Source organism: Equus asinus, chromosome 20, assembly GCF_041296235.1.
Source record: "Equus asinus isolate D_3611 breed Donkey chromosome 20, EquAss-T2T_v2, whole genome shotgun sequence".
NCBI lineage: Eukaryota > Metazoa > Chordata > Mammalia > Perissodactyla > Equidae > Equus > Equus asinus.
Genome location: NC_091809.1, coordinates 85259515 through 85285983, shown reverse-complemented (window position 1 = coordinate 85285983; position 26469 = coordinate 85259515). Strand labels below are relative to the sequence as shown.

General features: G+C 57.8%; 1 protein-coding gene across 7 annotated transcripts in view; it reads right to left on the bottom strand.

Moving 5' to 3' along the window:
* Nucleotides 1–7845: 7845 nt before the first annotated feature.
* The window catches only part of PDE2A (phosphodiesterase 2A), an 89754-nt gene continuing 71130 nt past the window's right edge, over nucleotides 7846–26469 (bottom strand). For 5 of the 7 annotated variants that reach the window (XM_014842027.3, XM_044752429.2, XM_070490780.1 and 2 more), the window contains 25 exons: nucleotides 21515–21574; nucleotides 20769–20922; nucleotides 20497–20549; nucleotides 20223–20297; nucleotides 20081–20122; nucleotides 19477–19545; nucleotides 19089–19219; nucleotides 17054–17165; nucleotides 16537–16576; nucleotides 16332–16395; nucleotides 15841–15913; nucleotides 15524–15701; nucleotides 15174–15286; nucleotides 14419–14496; nucleotides 13733–13855; nucleotides 13162–13232; nucleotides 12761–12883; nucleotides 12341–12428; nucleotides 12044–12091; nucleotides 10926–11000; nucleotides 10665–10764; nucleotides 10285–10397; nucleotides 9847–9885; nucleotides 9599–9705; nucleotides 7846–9254 (listed from right to left, as the gene is read on the bottom strand). In XM_014842027.3, coding sequence (XP_014697513.1) covers nucleotides 9044–9254; nucleotides 9599–9705; nucleotides 9847–9885; nucleotides 10285–10397; nucleotides 10665–10764; nucleotides 10926–11000; nucleotides 12044–12091; nucleotides 12341–12428; nucleotides 12761–12883; nucleotides 13162–13232; nucleotides 13733–13855; nucleotides 14419–14496; nucleotides 15174–15286; nucleotides 15524–15701; nucleotides 15841–15913; nucleotides 16332–16395; nucleotides 16537–16576; nucleotides 17054–17165; nucleotides 19089–19219; nucleotides 19477–19545; nucleotides 20081–20122; nucleotides 20223–20297; nucleotides 20497–20549; nucleotides 20769–20922; nucleotides 21515–21574 — 2340 coding nt within the window. In that variant the 3' untranslated portion in view covers nucleotides 7846–9043. The remainder of the gene's footprint in view (nucleotides 9255–9598; nucleotides 9706–9846; nucleotides 9886–10284; nucleotides 10398–10664; nucleotides 10765–10925; nucleotides 11001–12043; nucleotides 12092–12340; nucleotides 12429–12760; nucleotides 12884–13161; nucleotides 13233–13732; nucleotides 13856–14418; nucleotides 14497–15173; nucleotides 15287–15523; nucleotides 15702–15840; nucleotides 15914–16331; nucleotides 16396–16536; nucleotides 16577–17053; nucleotides 17166–19088; nucleotides 19220–19476; nucleotides 19546–20080; nucleotides 20123–20222; nucleotides 20298–20496; nucleotides 20550–20768; nucleotides 20923–21514; nucleotides 21575–26469) is intronic. The other 2 variants (XM_070490781.1, XM_070490784.1) reach the window with 1 other exon arrangement.

Sequence of the window (26469 nt, the reverse complement as noted above, 5' to 3'; positions counted from 1 at the left end):
TGCGGCCTGATGAACCCTGTAATTCAGACAGCTGGCAGCTTTGACCTGCCAAAGGCCCTCATGCCTTTTCTCTTTTAATCCTCATAACCACCTCAAGAAGGTTTATTATTTATTATTCCCATCTTATAGATGAGGAAATTGAGGCTCAGGGAAGGTAAGTGCCTTACACATAGTCACACAGCAGGGAAATGGCAGAGCAGAGACTTGATCCAGGTCTGCCTGATACCAGACACCACACCCTTAACCACTGCGCTCTCCAGCCCAGTTGCTTTTCTTGGTGGGAGAGCTGCCAGCCATCAGAAAGGGCCACGTAAACCTGTCTAGCAGCTTAGAAGAGCGTCAGGGAAACAGTGCTCAGAGAATGAGAGAACACAAACTGGGCGCCTGTGTGCGGTCACTAGGAGGACCCAAGAAGGAGTCACAGATCACATGAAGAGATGAAAACGGATGCTTAGGGACAGTTTGGGGTGACATTTCTGTTTTTTATTAAGATTTTATTTTTCCTTTTTCTCCCAAAGCCCCTCAGTACATAGTTGTATATTTTTAGTTGTGGGTCCTTCTAGCTGTGGCATGTGTGATGCCGCCTCAGCATGGCTTGATGAGCGGTGCCATGTCCGCGCCCAGGATCCGAACCGGGGAAACCCTGGGCCCCCGAAGCGGAGTGAGTGAACTTAACCACTCGGGCTCAGGCCCGGCCCCGGGGTGACATTTCTTTAGGAAGGCGTTTTTCACTGGTGATATTTTAAAATTGATTTGGTTGATTCGGTAAAATTGATGCTATAATATAAATTTGGTGATTTTTCTCTATCCTACTTTCACATGCCCCACTCGTGGTGAGTAGCGCTTGCATCCTGGCGCCTGCTGGGGTCCCAGAAGGCAGTTTGTTTGACTGACGCGCAGCGCCCGTCACCCAGCAGGATTCCACCGTAAACATGATTTCCTCTGATGGGAGCCCGCCTGCTTGTCATGCAGGCACGGTCTCACTGAGCAGACTGTTTTCCTCAGTGGAAGGAGGTCACTCCTGAACGTCCATGATCGCTCCTGAGATGCTCCTCACGATATGCATGCAGCCTAGTCTCCTCAGAGGACTCAGCCACTCAGGTTGAATTCATAATGACTGACATTTCATTTAACCAGTCAATTTTTGCTGGGTGCCTACCCCGTCTTAGGCTCTGTGTTGGGTGCTGAGGATGTAGAAATAAGCCAGACTTAGTCTCTCCTCTCAGGGAGCTCACATTTTATTGGGGGAGACAGACAATTACGACCAATGGGATCAGCGCTTTGAGATAAGCGTCAGTTGAAGTTCACAGCTGTACGCGCCATAATGCACAGAGGTGTAAGTAGAAGACAATGAAGCTGAGGGCTGCAGAGCTAAAGGTCAGGGACAACACAGCCAGCCAAAACGCCCAGCCACACCAGGGGAATTTTCTACTGGGAGAAACATCACTAGCCTGCCACCTGTTGCTTGGCGCCTACGTGAGGGGCTGGCTGTTAGACGCTCCTTCCTGGGTGCCCCTAGGACACCCAGACGCCTCCCTCATGGCTGCTTGCCAGGTGACTTCATCTACCTGCATGCAGTCACCGATGCCCATTATGTAGCACCACCTCCACTTCTTACCCGGGACACCTTCTCTATGGGACTCAAGTGACATGGGAAACCCAAGCCTTAGTGGAGGATGGGGAATGTCGCTTTAGTTTTCCAGCCTCTGTAACACTAGAAGGCAATCTAGAAGGGATTGGGCCATTGGATGTTTGTATTTGGAATTCAGGAAAGATATATGGACCAGTGAGCTGGGCCAGAGCCCAGAGGGTTCGCCCAGGTGCAAAGACTGGTGAGAATGGTGACCCAGACCAGCTACGAGGGTGCTTCCACTCTGGTTCACCACGGAAACAGCACATGAGCTGGCAGAGATAGAGATACAAGTGTGAAGGTCGCTCCCTGATGCCTCCCTACTCCTCACACAGGTGCACTCAGAGCCCACTGGTCAAAGCAGAGAGCAAGAAATCCACCAGGGCAGGGGGACCCTGGCCGCCCGCTGGCTGGTCTTTATTCTGTTGTGCTAGAATCAGCATTCAGGGATCTACTTACTGTGACAAAGGGAATTCCTTTAATGGTAACCCCAAAATCTTATTCTGATATGGAAAAGTTCTAAATGATGAAATACTCTACTGCTATGCGTTAAAATGTAAGTGTTGACTGAGAGGCAAGACCTAAACTAGGGAGACAGAGAGAAAGTAGTTTTTCCTTCTCAGCAGCCATGAGAGGGTGGGAGTCCTGACTCCAGGTCAGGAGATCTGGTCAGGGACAGATCCCTGGTCACGGATCAGGAGCTGAGGAGGGAGACGCTCTCCTCGACTGAGACTCTCCTCTCCCGAGGAGGACTGCGAGCTTGAACCCCAAGGACAAGAATCTAGTGGTCGATTTAAAATATTTTCCTCACCTTTGCGTCATTCTTTCTTGTTACCCCAGGATTTCAGTAGAATTTTGTAGAACTTTCTTAGCATGCATTGGGAACTATGGCAAATGCACTTGTCTACACTTGCCGAAGATTGAATTGAGAAAAGGAAAATCATCGCAGACTCAACACACATTATGAATCTCAAGCAGGATCCATTCAAAGAAAACCATACCTAAGCACATTGTGATAAAACTGCTGAAAACCAAGAATGAGGAGGAATCTTAAGAGCAGCCAGAGAAAGAGACGCATCACTTTCAAAGGAGCAATGAGAAGACCGAGAGCTGACTTCTCCTCAGAAACAGTGGAAGCCTACAGAGAACAGAATGGCTTCAATCCGTCCTAGCCTGGAATTCGGGAACTGCAAATTCATCTTTTAAGAATGAAGGAGAAACAAAGACATGTTCAAACTATTAAAAACCAGAAAAATTCAGCAGCAGCAGATCTGCGCTAAACAAAATACTAAAAGGGTGTTTTCAGGCAGAAAGGAATGGTCCCAGATAGAAGCCTGAAGATTTAAATCAACAACAGGAATAGATAAAAAATAGATATTCATACAAGGGAATACTCAAAATGCATACATATATGAGAATATTCCTGGGATCCTTGTTTCTAACAGCCAAAATGTTAATATCCAAATGCCTAGCAACATTCATCCATGGAGTACTATACTGCAATGAAAGTTAATAAAACAGACTGACGTTCCCACCGAAGATGGAGTGATAAAGACTAGATTTACTCTCCTGCCTGAAATAACAAGAACAAAAATGGACAAAATGTATGAATAAAGGTTGTCGAGGCATTGGCTGTCAGGCCATGAACGGGATTCCGAGGGGCAGAGGTCACTGCGGTAAGCCCTACGATTGCCTGGACAGAACACAGGGCAGGGAGAGGAACCCGGGTGAAGCCTGGAAGGCTCCCTGAGTTGAGGAGATCGCGTTGGAGTCTGAAGAGGCTAGGTGGCCAGAGTTTACAGGGCGGAGTGCCAGAGATGAGAGAGCTGCAGAGAGAGAGAGTTCCGGAGATTTTCAGAGGGTCTCCCTCAAGTGTTCCGCTGAGTGTTCATCAATGCATGCACTGGGGCCCTGAGTCTGCACTTTCTATCAATCAACATGGCTGTTGTGAGCACCTACAATGCACCAAACTCTGAGGAGGGATGTGGGAAACCAGAGCCAAAGCAGGTCTGTTCCTGCACTTACAGGGCTCCCAGTCCAACTGAGGAGAGAAAGCACGTGTCCCTGACAGACACACAGTGCCCGCCTGGAGAGTCTAAGCTAAGAGCCAGAACGGATCAGAAGCAGATGAGAAGAGGAAAGAGGGCCAGCTGCTCTAACCCGCATCCCCCTACCCTCCCCGACTCCAGCACTCAGCAGATGCAGGGGCATGGTGATATGGAAGAGACAAGCCAGCTCCCCAGGGCTCAGGCTGCAGGATGAGTCCTAGCTGGGCCCTGAGGTTGGTGACTGGAGGAAGCAAGAATTGCCATCCCTGGGACAGGGAGAGAACCCTGGGCCGGGAAATAGAGCCGGCGTGTGATCGCAGAGGTCCCTGCCCTTTCTGGGTCTGTTTCCTCATCTGGCCCCTGGGATGCTCTTTAAGCTCCTTTTGCTCTGAGGGAGGTTTCCACCAGCTGAGCTCTGGGCCTCAGTTTCCCTTGCCTACAAAGGGACAATAATCCCTGCCCTCCTTGGGAAAGCCTCCCACTTAAAAGATCATTCTTTTCCTCCAGCTATTGCCAAGAGAAGATGCAGCACATGGAGTTTGTGCAGAGGTGGGGGACAGGCAATGACTGATCGTCCAAGGCAACACGGGGTGAGGCAAGTGCTTTCCTCCAACCCAGCTCCTCGCTTGTATCTCCTCAATGCCCTCACCCCGCTGCATCCCAACCTCTCTATTAGTTCTCGGATTCCTGTGGTTTCTCCAGGGGATGATTCAGGAACGGAGAGTGGCAGCCATCTTGGCAGGAAGTTGCAAGCCTCACACCTGTACCGCCGACCTTCAACCTTGATGGTGCACTTCGCTTCCTGTGCAGACCCATCTTAGGATGCCCTCTGAGAACAGTCTGGTTGTGCTGTCTATACGCAGATTTCAGTCACACAAACTCCCCAGGAGCACGTGGCCTCCCTCCCAGCACCCGCTCCTGGATCCCGAAGGCCTCCAGAGGGATCCATCCTCCCAGTTTACAGACAGGAAAACTGAGAGCAGCGAGGAATCCCAGTGCTCACCCTGCCAGGAGGGTCCGCAAGCAGAGGGAGGCTCCAGTGTGTGGTGATAACTCTTGTTTTGTGTCTCAGGAGAGAGAAGCCAGCAGTGTGAGTTTCTGTCAGGTAGGAGGCCTCCCTCCACAATCTTGATCTTCCCCACAGCAGCCATGGTACCTGCTCCTCTCCCTTTCCCTTGTTCCCTCCTCCACCCCGGCTCTCCCTTCTCTCCCCAGGTGCTGTCCAGTGTCCAGCCTCGGGTGCAGTGGCTGCCCTATTCCCCTGGGGGCCCAGCTGCTGCTCAGAGCAGACCCCCAGTCCCTTCCCTCCCTGCACCCGGCCCCTCCCAGGAGCTGAGGCCGTGGAAACAGCACCCCCGCCCCCATCCTCTCTCAAGCCGACTGAGCCCTGGGAGGCTGAGCGGTGAGGGTGGGCTGAGGCCTTGGGCACAGCCCCTGCACCCCCGACCTGCTTCCCCATCTATCTGCAATGCCCTCGCCTTCTATTCCTGTCCCTCATCCCAACTTCAGGACCCCCCTGAGTCCCAGCCTCCTCCTCACGCCCCTTCACACTCCAGCTCCATCCTGCTCTGACTCCTCAGCCTCGCAGAGCCCTCTCATAGTTCTTTCGTGCCCAGAAGAGGGGTTCTGCCCACCCCTCATCAGGAGGCTGGTCCTGCCTTCTGAGGGATCCTCCTGCAGAGGGAGGCCACCCAGCATGCAGACACCCCCAGGGGACATGGGGTCTCACTCAGGTAGAACTGAGGGGCCTCAATCCTGTTCAGAGAGCAGCTAAAGAGGCTGGAGTCCCCAAGAAACATTTCCCATTTTCCCTGTGGAGTCTGTATGGAGGGTACCCCGTGTAGACTGTGAAGAGTGTGTCTGTGTGTAAAAGACAATGAGCGTGTGTCTTGTGTGTGCGTGTCCGTGTGAGAACGCATCTGTGTTTGTGAGTATGAGAGGGGCGTGTATAGTGGATGGGAGTGAGGTTAGCCCACACAACACACGCCCCCACACCACACACCCCACACACCCTCTCCGGACCTCTGGGGAGGTAGGGACAGCAAGGGTTGTGCGCCACCTGGTGGCCACGAGCTGCACTACAAGCCGCCATCCTCCACCCGTTTTCTCGCACCCCTCCCAGCCCAGCAACATCGGCACACAGAGCTGATCCCAGATCCTTCTCTGGGGCCCCAACCCACTTGCTCACCACCCCTACCCCCCACGACAGTCCTGTGGAGACAGACAGAGACCCTCCCTCCTGAGTCTCCTTCCTCTAGCCCAGAGAAAGAGTCCTTAGAGGGGAGTCAGGCAAGCGGGGCTCACACCCCAACCTTGGCCAATTACTTAACCTCTCTGAACCTCAGACTATTTGGCTACAGAATAAGGTAATAGTAGCTACCCCACAGGATCATTATGAGGTTTTGTGTAAAATGAAACCATTAAGTTGGGAGGGCGGGGCAGCTACAAGAAGCCATGGAGCCAAGTCTTGCGTTCTCTGACCTGTGAGGGCTGTCTGCAGGCTCTGTGCAGAGACACAGCCCTCTCCCCACCCATCACCCCATCCATCCTCCTGCCCATCCTCCCATGATCCTCCCATCCATCCTGCTATCCATCCTCCTGCCCATCCTCCCTTGGCAGCCCCAGACACTGCCCCACCCATCTTCTCAGGGAGATCATGTCCTGCCAGAGGCTGCAACAAATACCTGGTTGCAGGTGAGAGTGCTGCTGAGCAGCCACCCAGGGCTATTCACGGGGCCACATGGACCTCACCTTCTGGGCCACCCCCAGTCTTCCCTCTGCCCCCACCCCCATCCAACTGCTCACCAAGTTCTGCCAGTCCAACATGTCTTGAATTCCTGCCCCCCTCACCCGGCCCAGGGCACAGAGCATCAGCCCTAGAATGATCTTTGCCCACCCCCTCCCCTGCAGTCCTCTCTCTGCTCTCCAGCAGGATCTAACACGCATGTCTGAGCCCCTCCCCTACTGAAAAGTCCCCGGACTCCCCACTGCCTGTCCAATAAAGCCCAACTCCACAGCCTGGCATGCAAGGCTCTCTGCGGTCCGGCCTCATCTCCCCACCCACGCCACCCATTCCCGGAGAGCCAGGTACCCCCCTTCTCTGGGCCTTTGTCCGAGCAGTTCCTTCTACCAGCAGCACCTGGCTGCCTTTGCCGGTGGAAAAACCACACCTGCTTGTCTTCCAACCTCACTGTGGTTCTTCTCAGGGTTATGATTCTGCCGGTTGCCCCATGGCCAAGCTCCCCAAGGGAAGGCTAGAGGCCCTGAGACCATCTGCCCAGAGGAGCACATTCCAAACCATGACAAGCTGTGGGATGGGAGATGCACAGAGGCTTCCTGGTCCCAAAGGCAAGGCTGCCCCCCTGGGGGCACTGTGGGTGGTTGCAGGATGACCCTGTCCATCTCCTCCCAGCCCTCTCCTCTTCTCTCCCCTAGAAAAGGAGATCCCAGTGCCCAGCCCGTAACATACCAACCTTTACCGATCTGGAGGAGACGAACAGGGAGAGGAGCTGGGAGGGGTACAGGCAAGCGAGGGGACAGGGTCTGGAGACTTTGCCAGTCAGAGCCTCCTCGTTGTCCCCAATCTGGAGACAGCCCCTCTCTATCTGTGCAGAGGCAAACACTCGCACAGCCAGGAGAGCAGGGGAGTGACTCCACAGACACAGCTCAGGGCTGCATCTGGTGTAGAGTCAGACTCAGGGGGACCCTTTTGGCAGAACTCAGAAAAACTGCAATTTGGGACTTATGGGGACACAAACAGGTATCCCTAAGGCCAGCAGGAGGTTCAGAGGCCCAGGCCCTCGCTATGTGGGCACTCATGACCTATAGGCCAGCAGACAGGGCCTAGGAGGATCTCCAAGCCACCTCCTCCAGGCAGCCTCCCTGATTGCTTCAACCCCTCAGTTCTCCCTTTCCAGTCCACAATCTCTGTCAGCCAACATGCTCTCACTGCTCCATGCCCAGGCTTCCTCATCTACAACCCACCCCCAAGCCTCCACTATCTGGCCTGGGGGTACCCCAACAGGTCATGACTCCCCCAGAAGAGAGGGTAGGCACTAGGGGTGGGAGCTCCAGTAGCCAAGGAATTCAAAGGGCATTTGCCACCCCCAATTGTGTCTCCCCCACAACCCCATGCACAAAGTCTGCAAAGTGCCCCATGGGGGATGGTTGGTAGAAAGAAATAGATTTATTCTCATGTACAAAGCGGTCAGCCCACAGGACCATATACAACAGTTGCACAGAGTCCTAGAAAAACGCATCTCTCTAAAGGCAACTCAGAATAGGTAAGGCAGGTGGCCCCCCTCCCCCCACCCACAACACGTACAGAACAAAACAGAGAAGGGAGAGGCCAACGGGGGGCTGACCCGAGAGGCCCGGCCCTATGGGGTCTCCTAAGCCCCAGGGCAGGGGTGGATATGGCCTTGAAGAGAGAAGCCCTGCCGGGGCTGAGGCCAGGACCCTCTCTGGCTGCAGGAACAGGGGAGGGGCTCGGGCTAAGGGGTACTCTCAGGGGCCACTGAGGGACTCAGGGTCGGCTCTCTTCCCTAGGGTGGCAGGGACATTCCCCGGCCTCTCCTGCCACTCCACAGAGCTATGGGGACTTTGATCTAAAAGGGGTCTTAGAGAACGGATTGCCTCAGCCTCCTGTTTTACCCAGATAGGGAAGGGACTTGCCCACGTCACCCAGCCAGGAGGAAGTGGTGCTGACTCACCTGAGCCTGTCTCCCAGCCCAGGGATCCTTCCTGCTCACCATTCCCATCCTGATTTCTTCCTGAGCCCCCTCTCCCCAGAGCACTGAGCGGCCCCTCTGGCAGCTCCTCATGGGGCCCCTGCATCTCCCCAGGTCCCCATCCCCACCACAAGGAGAGTAGCAGTCCTCAGGGGCCCCTGCGGCCCTGGGGTTATTTCTAGTCCTCCAGCAAAGCTAACGACTATTTCTGAGACCCACCCTCTGCTCTCTCCGATGACCTACCTCCTTGCACAAGGATCCTGGAGAGGGGAAAAGGGCACAGACCTGGTGGGGCAGGAATGGGGCCCAGGGAAAACCAGCCGGGCTGCCTCAGAGAGGGAGTGACTAGGGGAGGACCTGCCAAGGCGTGGTCAGAGGTGCAGAGCAGGGCCCACTGCTCACTGGTCACCCCAGCGCTCTCAGAGGACAAATCACAAAGTCTTGATGAGGCTGAAGTCTTGCTTCCATTATACAGACGAGAAAGCCGAGGCCGGGGAAGGTCAGTCCTTGCCCAGGGTCACACCGGAAGATCTGGTCTAGAAACCAGGGCCCGTGGCTCTGGTCCCAGTGCATCTGGCCAGGCCAGCGGAGGGCTGTGGGAGGAGGCCCGGGTGGGGAAGGGTCCCGGGAGGGGCTCACTCAGCATCGAGGCTGCAGCAGCCATTGATGGGGCCCCGAGTGCCATCCAGCTGAGGCACCTCGTACTCCTCGTCCAGGAAGTCCAGCGAGTTGTTGCTGGGGAGGCCGCGGATGGTGAACTTGTGGGACACCTTGGTCCAGTGCTCACGGTTAGAGGCCACGCGCTCGTACAGCTCTGCTGCCTTGGGGAACAGGTCCTGCAGCAGCCTGGGTGCATGGGGGTGGGGTTGGAGGTCAGAAGTTAGACTGTGGGCAGCAAGAAAGATTAAGGCCATGCCCCAGGTAGAACTTCCACGAGAGGGTGAGGCACAGGACTGGACGCTCAAGGCCAACACGACAGTCTCTTTTCATAGTGGACCAAGTGAGGGGCCCATTTAGGGGCAAAGCAGGAGACAGCTGTGCCCAGAGGCGGCGGGTGGGGGGCAGGGGTCGATCAGATGGAGCTGGTTCAGGCCAAGCCCAGTGCCTGAGTGCTGTGGTGGCCATAGCCAGCCCCGTCCCAGCCCACCCTCTCTGTGCAGGGTCCCCAGCAGGCCTGTGAGCTCACTCACTTGTAGATGGGCATTGCGATGTGCTCCATGAAGCTGATCTGCAGCTCGGGGATGTAGGCTTTCTCACGGTCCATCATCTCCATTGGCCTGTTGCCCATGGCCTTCTCCTGCGGGCATCGAGTCATCAGGCCCGGCCCTCGTCCTCCTCCATCAGGCACCAGGGTCAGGCTAAGGCAGCCCCCTGCCCCCCGCCCCCAGACCAGGAGCCCTCCCCCAACCAGGACACCCTGAGGTTGCTCCCCACATACCAAGTCTCCCTGGGAGAAGAACTCTTTGTAGATCAGCTCCTGAAAGGCCAACACCCTTGTCACATCCCGCCAATGGGATCCATCACCCAAGTCCTCTCACAGCCCAATCCCAAGGGGGCAAACTGAGGCATCCCTCAGCCTCACCTCAGGGCCGGTCCTCACCATCGCCAGCCCGGCAGGGTGGTGGCCCCAGATAGGGAGGAGTGGCTGGGTTCTGGCCCACCCTCCACCAGCCACTGACTTGCTGTGTGACCCCGGCTGAGTCCATGCCCCTTTCTGAGCCTCCCCATTTGTCACCCTGAGGTGGTCTAGCCTTCTGTCTCCCCAGAATACAGCCAGGCTGAGCTCAGCACAGAAAGTCTGCTCAGGCTGCAGGGAGCCACAGAGAGCTGGGCAGAGTGTGCAGCCTGCGCCTTCCCAGAGAGCGGTGGCACTTACTGCGATCTTCCTCGTGGTCTTCCAGCCCTTGGTCTGGTCAGAGAGGTCACAGGAGGTCATAAGGAGGCAGAGGAGGAGGCTGTGGTGCTGCTTGTTGGTTCGGTCATAGCCCACTGTTAAGGAGAGGATGGGGTCAAAGAGAGGGGCCTAGCCTCTTGGCTTCCCCTCTCCGAGGGCAAGGCCCCAGGGCCCACCCCTACCCAGGGCCCACCCCTAAGTGGTCCAGAGAATTCCACACCCTGGATGGCAGCCACAGTGCTGGTGTTGGGTCTGCCTGGTGGGTTGATGGAGGGGGTGGGTCTGAACCTAGGGATGCTCTCCAGGCAAAATCCCCTCTTGGTCCTTCCCCAACCCCGAGGCCCAGGACTAAAGGCAGACACCTTCAGCCATCTTCTGGAGGTCCTTGAAGATGCGGAGGTGGTGAGCCAGGTCCGTGGCCAAGATGATGTCCCGCATCAGGTCCAGCATGCGCTGATAGTCCTGGGCCCAGGCGGGAGGTGGGGAGGAGTAGACGTCACGGCCTCCCACCAGACACCGCACCCCACCCCAGATCCTGAGGACCCTCTGCCCCTTGGCTCCTTCTCCCTTCTTGGGCCAGCTCCCGGCTCCCACTCCCTCACCCCAACCCTCAGCCCCATCACCTTCCGGGAGAAGTGGTCGAAGATGTTGCAACCATGGGTGTTGAGGATGGCGATGGCCTGAGCAAAGTGATGCCTCTGGGGGGAGAAGAGCGATGGAGCCCAGCTGGGCAGGGTGCTCCCCTCACCACAGACCCCAAGAGAGGGAGCAGGCCTGGCCCAGCCCCAGGCCCCAAGCAGAGCAGAGCAGGCAGAAACGGGGAGTCAGGGGTCCCAGGTCCCTCTCTGGGCTGTTTCAACCCTCTGTGTGACCCCTGGCAAGTCCCTGCTGGCTGTGAGGCTCAGATGCCTCAGCTGTCACATGGAGGGACATGACAAGGTATGCTCTGAGGGCCTCTCGAGCTGGAACAATCCTGAAATGACTCCTTGGAGTCCTCGGCACTAATTCATGCAGCCAACATTCATTTGCTGACAAGGAAAGGCAGTGATGAGATGAGGGCAAGGCCCCTGTCTCCTGACGCTGAAGGGCTGTCAGTCGGAGGAGTGGCTAGCCCAGGGCGGGGAGGGCAGAAGCAAGGCTGCCACCAGGTCTCCCAGGAGGGAGTGAGCCCCTCGTCTCTGGGGGTGTACAAGCAGGGGAGGTCTCTGGAAAGGTGTTGCAGGGGGCAGCATGGAACAAGATGTGCTTGGAAGTTTGGTTCCTATTCTGTGCCAAGCCCTGTGACAAGTGCTGGGAACTCAGACATGTCTCAGATTTTGTCCCTGCCCCAAGGAGCCCCCAAGTCCCCATCTGGGGGCAGGCAGGCCCAAACCAAACAACCTAAGGCACAGCTGAGTGCAGTGGGAGTGGAGCCTACCCCAGGCTTGGTGGGGAGGGGTTGCTGGGGTGCCCCCAGACATGCAAAGAGAAATGTGCTAAATACAGTCCTCCCTTTGCAAACCCGAGCTTATGCAGAGCCTGCAGCCCGACTCACACCCGCGTGCGCGCCCGCACGTGCACCCACACCCCTCCAGGCCCATCCAGGAAAAGGAGGCAGACACACCCTGAGGGGGCTGCAGCTCTCAGAGCCTGTCTGGAGGGCGGGGTTTGGGAACGGGAGGAGCTGGGTCACAGTCTGACTTTGCAAGTCACTGGCCTTCAGGGGATGACAGGAATGGGATATTGGGCAGAATGGTGGTACCTCCATGACAGAGCCCTCGGAGCTGTAAAGCGCGGCCAGCACAGATTTCTGGAAAAGCCCAGGAAAACTCTATCACTCCTGACATAGATGCAAGTGCCCACATTAGGCCAAGCGTCCCCTGCTTGCCCCCAGCCCTCACCGCTCCCCCATCTCGAGCCCAGCGCAAAGCCTGGGAGAGCCTCCTAGCTCGAAACTGGCTCCTGGTCTCACCGGCTCCCACCTCTCCTCAGGCTGGAGGGGTGAGACCCCCCGAGACACCTGGGGGGGGGGCCCACTGTGAGGAGGGCAGGGTCTCACCGAGGCCACCTGGAAGGAGTTATTTGTGCCTCTGTGGTCCAGGTCGTGACACATGCAGGAAATAAACAAGGCAAAGATCTCGATGTCCCTGGGTGGGAGATGGAGAGGAGAGAGTCAACCATAGCTCCCTCCCCAGCCTCCAGAGGAGGGATGGCTGGAGGAGGTGTCCAGGAGCTCGGGACACCACGGTCCCCTTCCTGGAAAGAAGCCCAGTGTGGGCTTTGGCAGGCCCTTCACTCCCTGGGAATGCAATGGTGAGCAAGTCCTGCCCAGAAAATGGGACTATGAACCTTTCCCACCAGGCCACTAAGAGGGTCCCTTGAGGTGGCATGGGTAAAGAGCCTGCCACGCAGGAGGTGCTTCCCGTCCCCGAGAAGGGCACCCCAGCGGTGGCCACAGGGCCAGAATGCAGCCACTCACTCGAGGTAGTTGGTGAGCTCCAGGTTCTTGTAGAGCAGGTAGCAGAAGTGGGAGACAGAGAAGGCGTGCATCCAGTTGTGGTAGGGGGGGTCCCGGTAGCCCTTCTTCACCATCAGACAGAACCTAGGGGAGGGGGTAGGGCAGCAGAGGGGCCTCAGGCTCTCCTCCTCCAGGAAGTCCTCCAGGCTCTGTCCCACCCTGTTCCTTCCCTTTCCTCCTGGTCCCAGTGTCTGGGAATTGCCTCTCACTCACATCCTCCCCATCCCCATAAGACTGCGCCTTCCCAGGTCATCCTCAGAGACCCCTTCCCAGAATGCTGGGGATGCTGGGTGTGAGAGTAGCAGAAAGAGGGAGGCAAGGACCAGGGCTGCCTGTGCTCAAGGGGGGCTGGGGGCACACACCGGGCCAGCGTGGGGCAGTCGATTTTGTAGTTGTTGATGAAATTCATGTCCTGCAACATGCTCAGGATGGCCTGGAGAGGGCAGGAGGGAGGAGGGTTAGAAGGATTGTCAGTTTCAAGATGGGGCCCCTGCATTACCCCTTCTTGAAGCCTCCAAAACTTTGCAGTCTTAAAACTTTAGATCTAAACTAGAGAACCATAAAACACTAGAGGCACGAATTCTCAGAACCATGAACTTTTAGAAGCAAGAGATGTAAGAACTCTTGGAACCAAGCTCAAAGAAAACCTAAGAAAAACAGGTAGGGAGGTGGCAACCCTGAGGCCACAAGCCCTGAGCATCGTAAGGGTCGGAGTAGTGCTCGGGGATCATTCAGTCCAGCCCCCCGCCCTGGGCAGGCCCTGTGGGCAAGGCTGGCAGACCACACGCCCACTTCATCTCTGAGGGGGACTCTACAGCCTTTCTGGATGACTCTGTCCTGCCAGGGAGTTCCTGAGCACATCCAACTTAAATCTCCAGCTGCACACCCCACTTCTGCAGTCAAGTGGTTGGGGGGGGTGGGCGTTCAGCTCACCATGGAGGTGTCATCCTCGGGCAGAGAGCGAGGGGTGTAGGTAAAACTGGAAAAGTTGGAGTCAATGGCGGCCACGGGCTGGATCCCGTCATGGAGAAGTTTGGTGTATTCATCATCAGAGACCTAGAGGGGACCAGCCAGGGCATTAGAGATGACTCCACGCCATCCAGGGTCCTCGCCGTCCAATTCCCACCACGGGGAGCGGGGCCCCCACCCAGAATGCCATCAGCCGGGCCATCCACTCCATGGACCGTCACTGGGCAGGAGATCACCACTCTCCCCTCCCAGGCCTGCAGCCCACCTACTGTCCCTCCTTGCCTGTGACCACCCTCATTTGTAACAGCCTATCCTCGGCAAAGACAGAGAACACCCCTTCGTGACACCCCCAAACCACGGCAGCCTTTCACTGACTCAAGGATCCCTTCTTTTGGGGGGACCACCCCAGAGTCTTGCCTTAATCCTTCCTACTACAGCTCTGACCCTGTCCACAAAGTCTGGGACCCTTTGATGTGGACACAGGTAAGAGCCAATACTCAAACCAACAATGATCACCACAGTCTAAAGCCCAGGACGGCTTTTCTGGCACGGGGCTGGTCCTGGCATTTGAGGATTGAAGGAGGCAGGGAAGGAACAGGTGGGCTGCAGGGGACCCTGGGACCCTGCGAAGGAGTACGGCAGCTCCTCACCTTCATGTGGTACATCATCATCTCGTTGGCCAGGTGGCTGCGATACTGGGCCTCATTCACTTTCTTGTACAGGAGGGACTGGGGGGAGAGAGGGGACGACGGGGCTCAAGCAGGCTGGCTGTGAAATCTCAGCATGCCCAGGGCTGGGACAAAGGGATCAGAGAGAACCCCCCTTGCTGTCCCATGCTGGCCCCAGTGGGAGCCTTTGAGCTCCAGCTCAGAGCAAGGAGCCCCCTCCAACTTGCATCCAGACCTCCCCTTAATCCCCCTCCTAGGGCCTCAGCATCTGATCTGGCACTTTGCACCCACTCCTGAGCCTGCCCCAGTCTTCAGCAATGGAGCCGGAGGCCCACTGGCAGAGAAAGAGAAGCAAGGAGGAGGGAAAGCATCGGGGACCTAGGGGTTGGATTCCCCAGCAGAGCTGCCAGCTCCAGACAATGAGACCCAACACTTCCCAAAAAGAAGCTGAGCAGGGGCTTGGGTTGAGGTCGCTTCCAGAGACGGGGTAAAAAATGACAACTGGGTTTCCACGTGGTCCTGGGAGGCTAACTGGACAGGACAGGAAATAGCATCCCAATTTTCAGATGGGAAACTGAGGCTAGAGGTGACCGGGGGTATTGAAGTTTGCACAGCAACCCAGCTGCAGGGCTAAGAGTTTCAGGCCGGGGCACCGACCCATCTGGACAGAGCAAGGAGAGCCACAGCGGAGAGAAGAACAGAGGGTCTTGCACTGCCCCGCCCCTGTCCCCGCTCACATGGGCGATGCTGATGCCGCAGTAAATGGAGAAGGCTGTCGCCAGGTCCTCGTCGAACTTGCTGAACCATGGTCCGTTGATCTTGTTCACCAGCTCGGCCACACCGATGACCTCTGGGGGTCGGAGAGGGGCTAGGACCGGCCGGTGGATGTGTCCGGCGGGGATCGGCCCTCCCACGGTGTCCTCAAAGGACGTCCCATGCCTGGGAAACCCCGACCGTTCTGCTCGGGGGCGCTAGGGCGGTGCGGAACGGGAGCCGACCCTCCACTCGGCTCCGCCCCATCCCGCCTGGGCCCCGCCCCGGCCTGGCCCCGCCCGCCCCTCCTCCCGGAGCCGCTGGGAGCCCTCACCCTGGTTCTCGTTCTTGATGGGGAAGCAGAGGATGTTGCGCGTACGGAAGCCGGTGCTGTCGTCTACGCCACGGTAGAAAAGCGGGTGCGCGTACGCGTCCGGGATGTTCAGGATCTGGCCCGTGGTTGCCACGTGGCCTGCGATGCCCTGGTCGGCCGGGATGCGGATCTCATAGCTCTGCAGAGGAAGGGATGGAGTAGGGAGGAAGTTAGTGGCCGGCCACAGAGCCCACCAGCGACTGTCTGGCCTACTCCCCAAGCCCCCTGCGGACCCCCAAGACCAGGCCACACGCTCCCTCAGAGTGGCCCTGCCTCACCTCGTCCTCCACCACGCCCCCATCGAACACCTTGGCCACCAGTTCATTCTGATCCAGCAGGAACACGGAGCAGCTGTGGGGAAACGGCCTTGGTCCACAGGGCCCGGGACCCCCTCTCCGACTACCCCCCACTTCTCACGACTTTGGGCAAAGCCTGGATTTCTGAGGCCTGGAAGGAGTGATCCGTGGTGAGAGACTCTCCTCAGGGCTGGTGACTCCAGACATTAGTTCATCCCAATGATTTTTTTTTTGGTAGCACTTACTATGTGCCAGGCACTGTTAGGAGCTGAGGACCCATGGCCAGCAAAGCGGGCCCCGCCCCTGCTGACATTCGACGTTACAGTCTAGTGAGGGACACAGGCATGGAATAAAGGGTCACACCAAATGCGACAGGGTCCCACAAGAAGGCAGTAGAGAGGAAAAAAGAGGGAGGAAAGGAGGGGATGAGGACAGAGGCCCCCCCCCCCCCCCCCCGGGGTAGATTCACTCACATCTCAGCATTGCTGAGGTTTCTGGCCTCGGTGATGATCTCCTGGAGCAGGACAGAAACGTCATCTGCAGGGAGGGTGGGGGGAGAAGCGTGGGGGCCAGTGGTGAGACCAGGCTGGAGTGCCCAGGCCAAACCCCCCACTCCTCCCCCGCCAAATCCCAGTGCCCACTCCCACCCCCAGGCAGGGAGGGGGACAGTGCACTCACCCAGGTGAGTGAAGAGGTTCTTTGCCACTTGGAGAAGAGCCTGGAATGCAGAAAATGGAGATCACAGGGGCTCAGGTGACAGGGGCTCCACTCCCTGCCTCCAACAGCCCCAGGGTCTTCTCATTCCTCCCCCAGGGCTCTCTGACAGCCTGGAGACTGGCAGAGTCGAATTATATCATTTGGCTACTCCCTGAAGGAGTGGGAGGAACAGCCCCAGTTAAGATGCACAGGAATCTTGTTCCATATGCATACCCACCTGTGGCTCTCGCCGCCCAGATGTTGCTGCAGTACCCAAGTTGAACACTAGAGGGCGATCGCATACAGTGCCTACAGCCGCCGTCCTGAGGAACCACTGACCTCCCCGATGAGAGGCCTCGATGAGAGGCCTCGGGGGCCCTAGGTAATCTCTCCCCACGCTCCGTCCACAAAGACACGGGCTTTTCCCTTGTAGATGGCTCTCTGGGGCTGAGAGCTGGGCGACTCCGTCCCTGAGAGAGGTGCAAGGCAGATCACTCACCTGGCACTCACACTTGAGCTTCTGCTCCTTCTGGAAGGCGAGGGTGCTGGTGAGCACGGTGCTGGTGTAGTGGAAGCAGTGCTGGATCACATGCTCGTCCTCGTCCGTGAACCTGGGGGAAGGGGCGGGGCCACTGGAGAGGGAGGACGGCAGACTCCTCTCCCCATTTCTCCTTACTTCCCTTCCTCCAGGAAGCCCCCTCGGATCCACCAGCTGACCCCACTCTCCTCTGCCGGGGCTGCTCCCTGCGCAGGCAGCTCGGACCAGCCCCCTCAGACTGAGGGCTCCCTCAGGGGAGGGCTCTAGTCCTCCTCGGACCAAAAGGTGTTTTCCCCCTCAGACTACTGTTTCCCTGAAGCCAGAGCCATGTCTCCCTCCTCAGAGTTCGGATTTACCCAGACTGAGGCTGGGTCTCCTCCCTCAGACTAGAGACTTGCCCCTGCCAGGGTGTTCTGCTCCTCCCCAAGGCCCCTCCAGCCTCGGGGGGGGGGGGGGGCAGGCACTGCCCTGTCTTGTCGAGCTCCTGTCACTGTCCTACTCTCCCTGGACTCTGTGGGCCGCGATTTGGTGCCTCCGCAAGCCCTGAGGTGAGTGGGCAGCGCCCGTGGTACTCTCTGAGCCAGCTCTCCTCTGACAAGCACAGCCCCAAATCCTGCTCAGGTCATCACTCCAGCCACCAAATGACTTGTCACCAGGGAGTTTAGTGGGGCTGGCTGGACCAAGCTGGGGGGTGGGGGGGACCTGGGCTGGGGACGTGGGTAAGCCACTCCAGGTGGGGGTCATGGAGTGGGGGGAGGAGCATGCCTCAGAGATCTTCACTATCTCTCTGGCCCCAGATTTCCCTGCCTAGGCCCCTCCCCAGTTTTTGGCTGGCCTCAGTGCTCCCGTCTGCTGGGATATCCCCTACTCGAGCATGCTGTCCAGTGATTTGGGTCTAATCCCAGTCGCCGCCACCCTGTGTCTGCCTGCCCACCTTCCTTACATGGCATTCGAGGGCCCCCAGCCTGGTCTTACCCACCTCCCTCCTCTCAGCTATGGGCGTCTCTTAGCTTCAGCCACAGGAAGATCCTTATCATGCTGAGAGAACCTCAGGCTCTTTCACACCTTCATGCTTTTCCCCACACTGTTTGCTCTGCCTAGAATACCTTTCCCACCCTCCTCCCTCTAGGCCCTGAAAATAAACCTCCAGTCTTGAAGGCAGGAACCACGCCCAGTGCAGAGCCTCTACAGGGAGATACTGGGAGGTGTTTGCTAAACATCTTAAGTGCACCCTACCTCTGCCCTGGCCACCAGCCCCATCGTATGCCCAGATTCTGGGATCCCTGTTCTCTGGCTTCCAGGCAGCTCCTCTGCAGTCACTGCTGTGAGCTGAGCCCCACCTTGGCTCACACAGTCATTCAGCACTCACTCCCTCAAATATGTGGGACCCAGGGATGTCCTTGCTCTGCTCTGGGCCTCAGGGCTGTCCCCAAGGTCCCATCTCGTTTTCCTTCTGATACTATTTTTTCTCCAGGTCTAAGGTCCTCTCAGAACCAGTCTCACAGCCAGTAGCCATAAGTCACGGCCCCTGCTGACCACCCCACTCACTCTGTACTCCCCTCCCCAAGGGCCTTCTAAGGGTCATCTGGCCAGCACATGGCCGGACACAGTAGATGCTCAACGTGTGTTTACTGAATGGCATCAATGCTCCCATCACTAGGATGCGCAGGAGTTCCCAATGACGTGGATCCCACATGCTCCCTGCTGCAGCGGGTTCTGCCCTCTCCCTGTCTTCATTTCCCTAGGCCCATCCACCTGTCTACAGTCCTCCGTGCTGGCAGGTCCTGCTACTCAGAACTTCGACTCCCAGATCTCTGCCCCACCCCTGCAGATCCCATCCCTGGGCTTCTGACCCCCCTCTAGTCTCAACATCTCCAGTCTCCACTTCCTGCAGAAGTACCCCATGCCTAGTACCCTTCCCATCTGTTACCCTAGGAGAGCCCCGGCCAGCCTCTCAGCTCCATCTCCTGATCTGCATCACCCCACCCAGACTTACAAGTCTCCTTCGAGCTTGTTGAAGGCGCAGGCCAAAGCCACCACCTGATCAGTGGCCCGGCTGATGACAGGGACACAGAGCATGGCCTGCAACTCGCAGCCCAACATGCTTTGCAGCTGTTGCACATCCTCCTGCAAAGGGGAGGTGAGTCAGGGCAGGGAAAAAAGGAGTGTGCATCCCTCCCCCAGCCCTCCCCCACTCTCTGCAACAGGCAGTGTAAGGGACTCATGCAGGATGGGAGGCGCTATGACATGGCACGGGGGGGGGGGGGGACACTGAGAAAGTCCCCAGGTATTGTCTCCCCCATGCCTAGTCTGCCCTGTCCCAGAGACCCTGGCCCTGGCTCGCCCCTTGCCTCCTCCCCTGGTCCAGCCAGGCCATGGCTTACAGGGGTGAGATCTTTCAGCTGGATAGACTTCTTGTCTTCCACCACCTGGCCCAGGCGTCCTGTCGTCAACTGGGGAGTGAGGGGAGGCTGAGTCAGGGCCCACTCTCCCCACGGTCAGGCCATCTCAGACCCCGCCCCTCGCCCCGGAAGTCTGGGAGTGTCCACAACCTCTTTAATCAGTCCAAATGGTGGATGGAGTCAACACTGAGGAGCAGAGTAGGGATGGGGGAGTCTGCTCTTGACCAGAATCCCCCATGGAGGACTTTAGGGTCATCTCTAACTGGGGGAGAGAAAAACAGACTCCAAGGTTCCCACTGATCTCAACAGATTCTAAGAGAGTCAAATCCAGAAATACTCCAACAGAAGTGAACTGGTCCCAAGTAAGCCTTTCTGTAGATTGTAAGAGATTCGTCCTAATGGATTCTGATAATGAGAAGTCGTGATTTCTCATACCATTTCTAAGTAGATCCTAAGATCCAGACAATTACATCAGATTCCAAGAGATTCTGGCAGGTCCCTGTCCCTCTGGGCAGATCCCAGGAGTGCCTAACCGGCCTTAACCGCGCCTGCAGACTCCAACACAGGGGACAGAGGCAGGACTCACCGGAAAGCTGAGCTCTTCCTCCAGCACTTTATCTCCAATGACCTGACGGCAGAGTTGGGGGCACGGTTAAAGGATGGGCAAGGTTTTTCCCCTTGGAGACCTGGGTCCCTGTCCCGGCCTCACAGTGGACCTGGGCCCTCACCTTACAGGAAAGCTGGAGATTGTCCTCGGACACCAGCAGGAGGCAGCAGCGGGATGCCCGGGTCTCCTGCTGCAGCTGAGAAGGAGGGACACAGCGAAGGGCTGATCGCGGATCTGGGCCCTTCCCCCGACCCCCTCCCAACCCTCTGGCCTCTCTGAGGCTCCTCAGGCAGGTGGAGGAGAGAGGAGAGGTGGGATGTTGCAATTGAACTGAGATGGAGGGCTCACGGGGACGGTGGTCCCTGGAGGAGCACAGCGGGGGCACAAGGACTCACGTATTGGAGGACTTTGAGCTGCAGGGAAGAGGCATCCAGGTCGTAGAGTTCCCCTGCAATGGAGGGGCGCGGGTCAGAGAGGGGGCCCATAGACGCCCCCCGCAAGGGTGGGCCACCTCGGGCTCCACCTCCCGCCCAGCCCATAGGCTGCCCTGCCAATTGCTGCCCCGCCCCGCTCCGCCCCCGGCCGCGCCCTACCCCTCAGTCCCCGCCCACCCCGCCGGGGCCCCGCCCACATCCCAGGTCCTGGCCCGCCCCAAGCGGGTCCTCACCGCAGAGTTGCAGGATCTTCCGGTCCTGGTCCGTGTACGAAATCCCGCCTTCCTGGTCTCCTGCCGCCCCCGCGGGGGGTTTCTGGACGGCTTCGGGGTCCGCTCTGGGCCCGCGCTGCTGCAGGGCCTGCACCCTCCGCAGGGCCACCAGGGTCTGGGGCAGGCCGAGCGGTCAGCGAGCCACTCGCCCCACCTTTGCTGCCGCGGGACCTCGCCTTTGCTCAAGCCATTCCCTCTGCCTGCGGTGCCCATCGCCCCCAGCCCCGTCCCAAACAACTCATCCCTCAGGGCCCCACCCTCCCGTGGGCTCCCACTGCCCCTGGAACGAGTAAGGACAGGGTTTGTCTCTGCCCCTGGCCCCCAGACTCTTCCAAGAAAGAACAGGGTCAGTTTCTCTGTGTCACCAGCACCCACAGGGAGTCTGAGTCCTTGTTAAAGTCACAAAATCATAAAACCTCAGGAAAGAGCCTCAATATCATTATGTAGATAGTCCTTCCTAAGTATTGACAAGGTTTTTGACTCGCCTTATCTCACCAGTACCCTAAGTAGGTCAGTGCTATCCTTAGCCTCATTTTCAGATGTGAAACAGGCTCAGAGAGATTAAGTGACTTGCTCAAGGTTACACAGCCCAATGGTGGTGGACTGGAACCTGGGTCTGTCCAAGTGCTTGGCCAGATCATCTTCCCACCAATTGTGATGAGGGTCTTCAGCAGCCCCCATCCTACCCCAGCCCTACCCCTACTCACATGCTTCTCCACGGCTTGCAGGTTCCACTCATCACTGTCACTCAGCTGGCCACAGTGTACCTGGAGGGATGTGGGAGGGGTCAGCTGTGACTTCCCCTAGCCTGTTGCCTCCGTCAGAGTGCTCTCCCCATGCCCGGCATACGCCTGTGCCCACCAACACATACACACTCGTCTGTGGACGGGCCTCAACGATAAGCCCAGCCTTACGACCAAGAAGATGGCTGCAGGAAAATCCCCTCCTCCAGGAAGCCTTCTAGGGCTAATCCAGGGAAGTGGAAATTTTCCAATTTCTGCCTTTTCAGTCCGTGTCCCATCAATAGCACGATCCAGGAGGAAGGGAGGGAAGGGGGTGACCTCGGATCCCTCGCCATCTCCCAGCCCACGGAGCCCTTCCGGCCCTGATTGTGGAGTCAATGGTGTCAGCCTCCACCTCCCAGCTCCATCCTTTCTGAGTTTGGGTTTGAGCTGCCCCTCAGTCTGGGGTACGGAAAGAGACCTGACATTTATGATGCATCTGCTGTACCCAGAGAACTTGGGAGGATGGAGGAATGAATGAGTGAATGAATGAATGGAGTGATAAAGTGCTCTGCCTTACATGTGATTCTCTCCACCCCACAAGGCAAGCTTCCACTTTAGCAGATGAACCAAGGCCGAGAAAGGCCGAGTGACTTGCCCAAGGTCACACAGCAGGAAGTGGTAGAGTTGGGACAGCACTGCTCACTCCCTGCCCTTCTCTGTCCATACCTTCCCCTCTCCAGATCCACTCTCACTGCCACCCCGCGACCCCATGCTGAGTGCTTCATCCTGTCCCTTTTCAACTTCCCTGTGTCAGCCACCAGGGACCACCTCAGCCCATCTTTCATACTCTGTGAAGTTCCTTCCCCACCCCTGCTTGAGAGTTTGGTGAGGAAAATGAAAGAGAGAGAGGCAGGGGTGGCAGTGTGGGGGCCCACTGCAGGCTCCCCACCTGCATCACCAGCTTCCGGCGCCCACGCAGAGCTGCTCACCACCTGTGGGGCTCCCCACAGTGCCTGCACTGGGTCCCCTCCTTCATCCTCCCTCTCCTCTCAGCAGCCCTGCCTGCCTCTGCTCTAGGTCCCCTGCCAGGAGCAGATGGAGAGGAGGAGACCAGCAGGAAGCTCACAGTCTGGCAGGGTGGATTGGAAGGGGGATGCAATTGGGGGTGCAGAACCTCATACCTGAGAAAGTAAGAGAGGGTGGGTGGGTGGGTGGGTGGGAACCTAAAGGCTGTGGGAGCTCAGAGGGGCAGGGCATCTGGGAGGCTTCCAGAACTTGGTCTGAAACATGAGGAGGACAAGCAGAGCCTGAAGAAAGGGGCCACTGCGGGCAGGAGGCTGTCTTAGTGGTGCTGGGTAGTAGGTGGCACAGGAGGATGAGGACTGGGCAGGGGTGGGGTCCATGGTGCCACGGGGCAGAAGGGCCTTGAGCACAAGGCTAAGGAATTGCACTTGAGCTTGATTGTACTGGGGGTCTGCGGCAGACTTTAGCATCTGCAGACCATGGTCTACAGGCTGTGGGGTGAATTGGAGGGAGCAAGACTGGAGGCAGGAAGAGCTGGAGGAGGCCTGGGCCAAGAACGGTATTGAAGGTTAAGCTCTAGATGAGGCCGTCTGTGCTCCCAGAGGACAGGGAGTTGAAAGAGGCTGGGGGCATGGCTTATTTGCATGCAGCTTACATAAACATGTTGGTATTTTACTGTTAGTAGATGCGGGAGGACATCCTTCCTGTTCCTTCCAGCTGGACCCATCTCTCAGGAAAAGAGAGGGTTGGGACCCCTCTCGGGCTATGGGGGCAACCAGTTCCTGGGCTGGCAAAACAGCCTGGCCCCAGTACAGAGCTGGGAGACGGAATGAGAGCCTCAGAGGCTGGAGGGAAGGAGGGCGTTGTGGAGTCCCTCTCCTCGCTGGATGTCCCCCCATCCCAGCACACACTCCTGAGCTGCCTCAGCCCATCTCCACCCAGCATGTGCACAAACACACATACACACTCTCATGAAGACCCTCAGCACCCCCCGCATACACTCATACTCTCATACTCACGCTCACTCTCCCATGGAGATACGCAGGCATGCACACACATGTGTGCACACACACACACACAGAGTGCAGTCACAGATTCACAGACATCCAGACACCCAGACTCAGTGTCTACACCATCCACACATGCACATTCCTGCCTGTACACAGGACTCTTGAGTTCATATACCCAAAAGCCATCACACACTTCTGGCCCCCCATATGCAAACACACAATCACTGGCACTCACACATGCCTTTTGGCTCACCAACAGGAGGACACACTTGCACCTACTCTTACTTATCTGGAGGCATATCTGGGACCCAGTGGGGACACCTGACAGTGGGCACTGGGGCTGTAGAAAGGGTTGGAAGCCCAGCGCAGCCCCCACACCCCTCACCCTCCCCAAGTTAAACATGGCTAATCGCACGAACACCCCGTCCCTGTGGAAGGAGCTGGTGTGGGTGGCACAGCTGGGGGAAGAGTGGGCACAAATCATGCATCAAATGCCAGAGCCCAAGGGCCCACTCCTCAAAGGGACTTATCCCAGAACTGAAGAACAGAGCCAAAGACTCTTTCCACACAAAGAATCTGCAGTCAAGGCTCCCTGAGCAACAAGCTGCAGGGCCCAGAGCTCAGCCAGGCAGCTCTGCACCTGGATGGCACGTTCCTCACAGAGCCCTCCACTGACGGGGGTCTCCATCAAGCCCCAGGATTCCTTGCAGGGCTCCCTGGTTTCCCTGCTAGCACTTTACCATCATTTGCAATTCGATCCTTATTGTGCTGATTTGTTTAATGTCTGTCCCCCACCCCTCCCCGGACTGTATGGTCCGTGACAGCACAGCCTGTCTGGTCTGTCTCGGTCACTGCTATGTTTGCAGCCCCTAGCACGCAGGCCCTGGCAGTGCTCAAGAAATATGTCTTCAGTTGATGGATGGGTGGATGGATGGATGGAGGGATGGATGGAAGGAGGGATGGAGGGATGGATGGAGGGATGGACGGAGGGATGGATGAGGACCAAGAGCAGACTCAGAGGGGAATGGGGCTCGTTGAGGAAGGAGCTGCTGAGTCAGCCCTCCCAAAAGATCTGCCCTGTGCCTCCCCCTTGACCCTCTGCACCCCCTGCCCTCAGGATCTGGTAGCAGCTGGCAGGTCCAGTGCTGCTGTGCTGCCTCTCAGGGGATGTGAGAGCCTGTGGCCCTGGGAGTCACGGTCCTGACCTGTGAGCTGTGTCTGCCCTGGGGAGAGGAGTCCACTAGAAAAGTGCGTTTCTGCTTGAGCAGGAAGGCACAGGCTTGGAGGAGAGGCAGACCGTGAATAATCCAAATACCTTTCAAGAGCTCTTCCCTGCCCAGGGTATTTGAGGAGGTGAGGGGATGGGTGTCGGGAATTGCTCCTGGCAGCCAAAGCCCCAGGTGGCATCTTGCTCAACAGCATGTACCACCCACACTCAGCCTCTCCAGGATCACACCCCTCCCCCAACACTCCTCCACCGTTCTCCCCACCCTGCCTTTGTTCGTGCTGTTCCCTCTGTCTAGAATATCCTTTCCCTTCTTCTCTGCCTGCTGCCCTCCTGCCCACACCCCGAAGTCCCACTCAAATGCTGTCTCCACTGTGCGGCACCCCTTGCTGCTCCAGCCTCTGCCACCACAGCACCTGCTGGCCACATTTCTTTCATTTGGCCAGTGGTGGTCTGAGGGCATCCCTGCCTTCCCCTAGACGGACAGCTTCTAGAAGGCAGAAGTGGGTCTGACTCTTCTCTCTGCCCCAGCACCCAGCCTGGAGCAGAGCGCCAAGCAGGGTTTTGCTAGGGTGAGTTAAATTTAAGAGATCTGACCCCATCCTCCTCCCCGGTACATGCCACACACATACACACAGGCTTTCTCCCCGCAGGAGAAGATTGGACTTCTGAGCCAACCTGAGCCAAGGTGAAGAGTGGTCATGGCAACCATCCTCCTGCCCACAAGAGGGACAACTTTGCAAAGTCTTCCCCTTGCAGTGGTTGCTTCTCTTCTGACCCAGCCCTCACAGCCCCAACACGAAGTCTTCTTGGGAACCCGGCACCCCCACACATTTCTCCCACAACAGAGGTGGGCCACTGAGCCACCACTTCCCACCCCCAGCTGTGCACATAGCCCCTAGCCCTGGTCCTCTTCGAAGCGACCAGCTCTGGCACAGATTGGGACCAAAGAAGGGAGGGAAGCGGCGCCGAGAACTCCGTGCCAACAGCAGATCCGTTCCCTGCGGGAACAGAAGCTGGGGGGTGGGGGAGCAGCTTGCCGGAGAAACCAAGGCGGCCGCGTCTCCCTCAGTCAGGCAGATGGGGCGCCGCGGAGACAAAGCCAAAGATCCCTTCCTTCCTCTCTTCTCCCCGGGGCCGCCCCCCACTCCTACTGCCTCCCCCGCCCGCAGCTCTGAAAAGGTCAGCGCTTCGGAAACCTTTAATTCCGTTTTAATGAGCTCAGGAGGAGCCCCCAGGAGCGCCGAGAGGCTCATTGATCTGTCCGTGCCCCCAGGTCTGCCCCTTATTAGGTGGTGGCCGCCTCGGCAGAAGCAGACCCCCAATAATGGCGATTTGGGGGCGCTAACCCTTCGGTTCCTAGGACGGGACAGAGGTTTTGAAGGCCCACCTCCATCCGGAGAGGAGCCTGGAAGAGCGGCAGAAGCCGCCCCGCAGGGCTCAGCCAGCCCCGCCGGTGGAGCCGAAACCGGCAAGCTCCGCGAGGGGACAGCAGAGGGCAGGGGAGCCGCCGCCGGGGCTCCCGCCCGAAGCCCCCAGGCAGCGCATCCCCCTTCCCCTCCACGACCTGCTCCAGGAAGCCCGCCCTGTTGCCTGGCGTCTGCCCCAGTCTCAGCCGTGGGCCTGGCTGGGGCTGGAGGCCTCCCCAGGCAGCGGTTCCCGGTGGGTCTCCTCTCCCC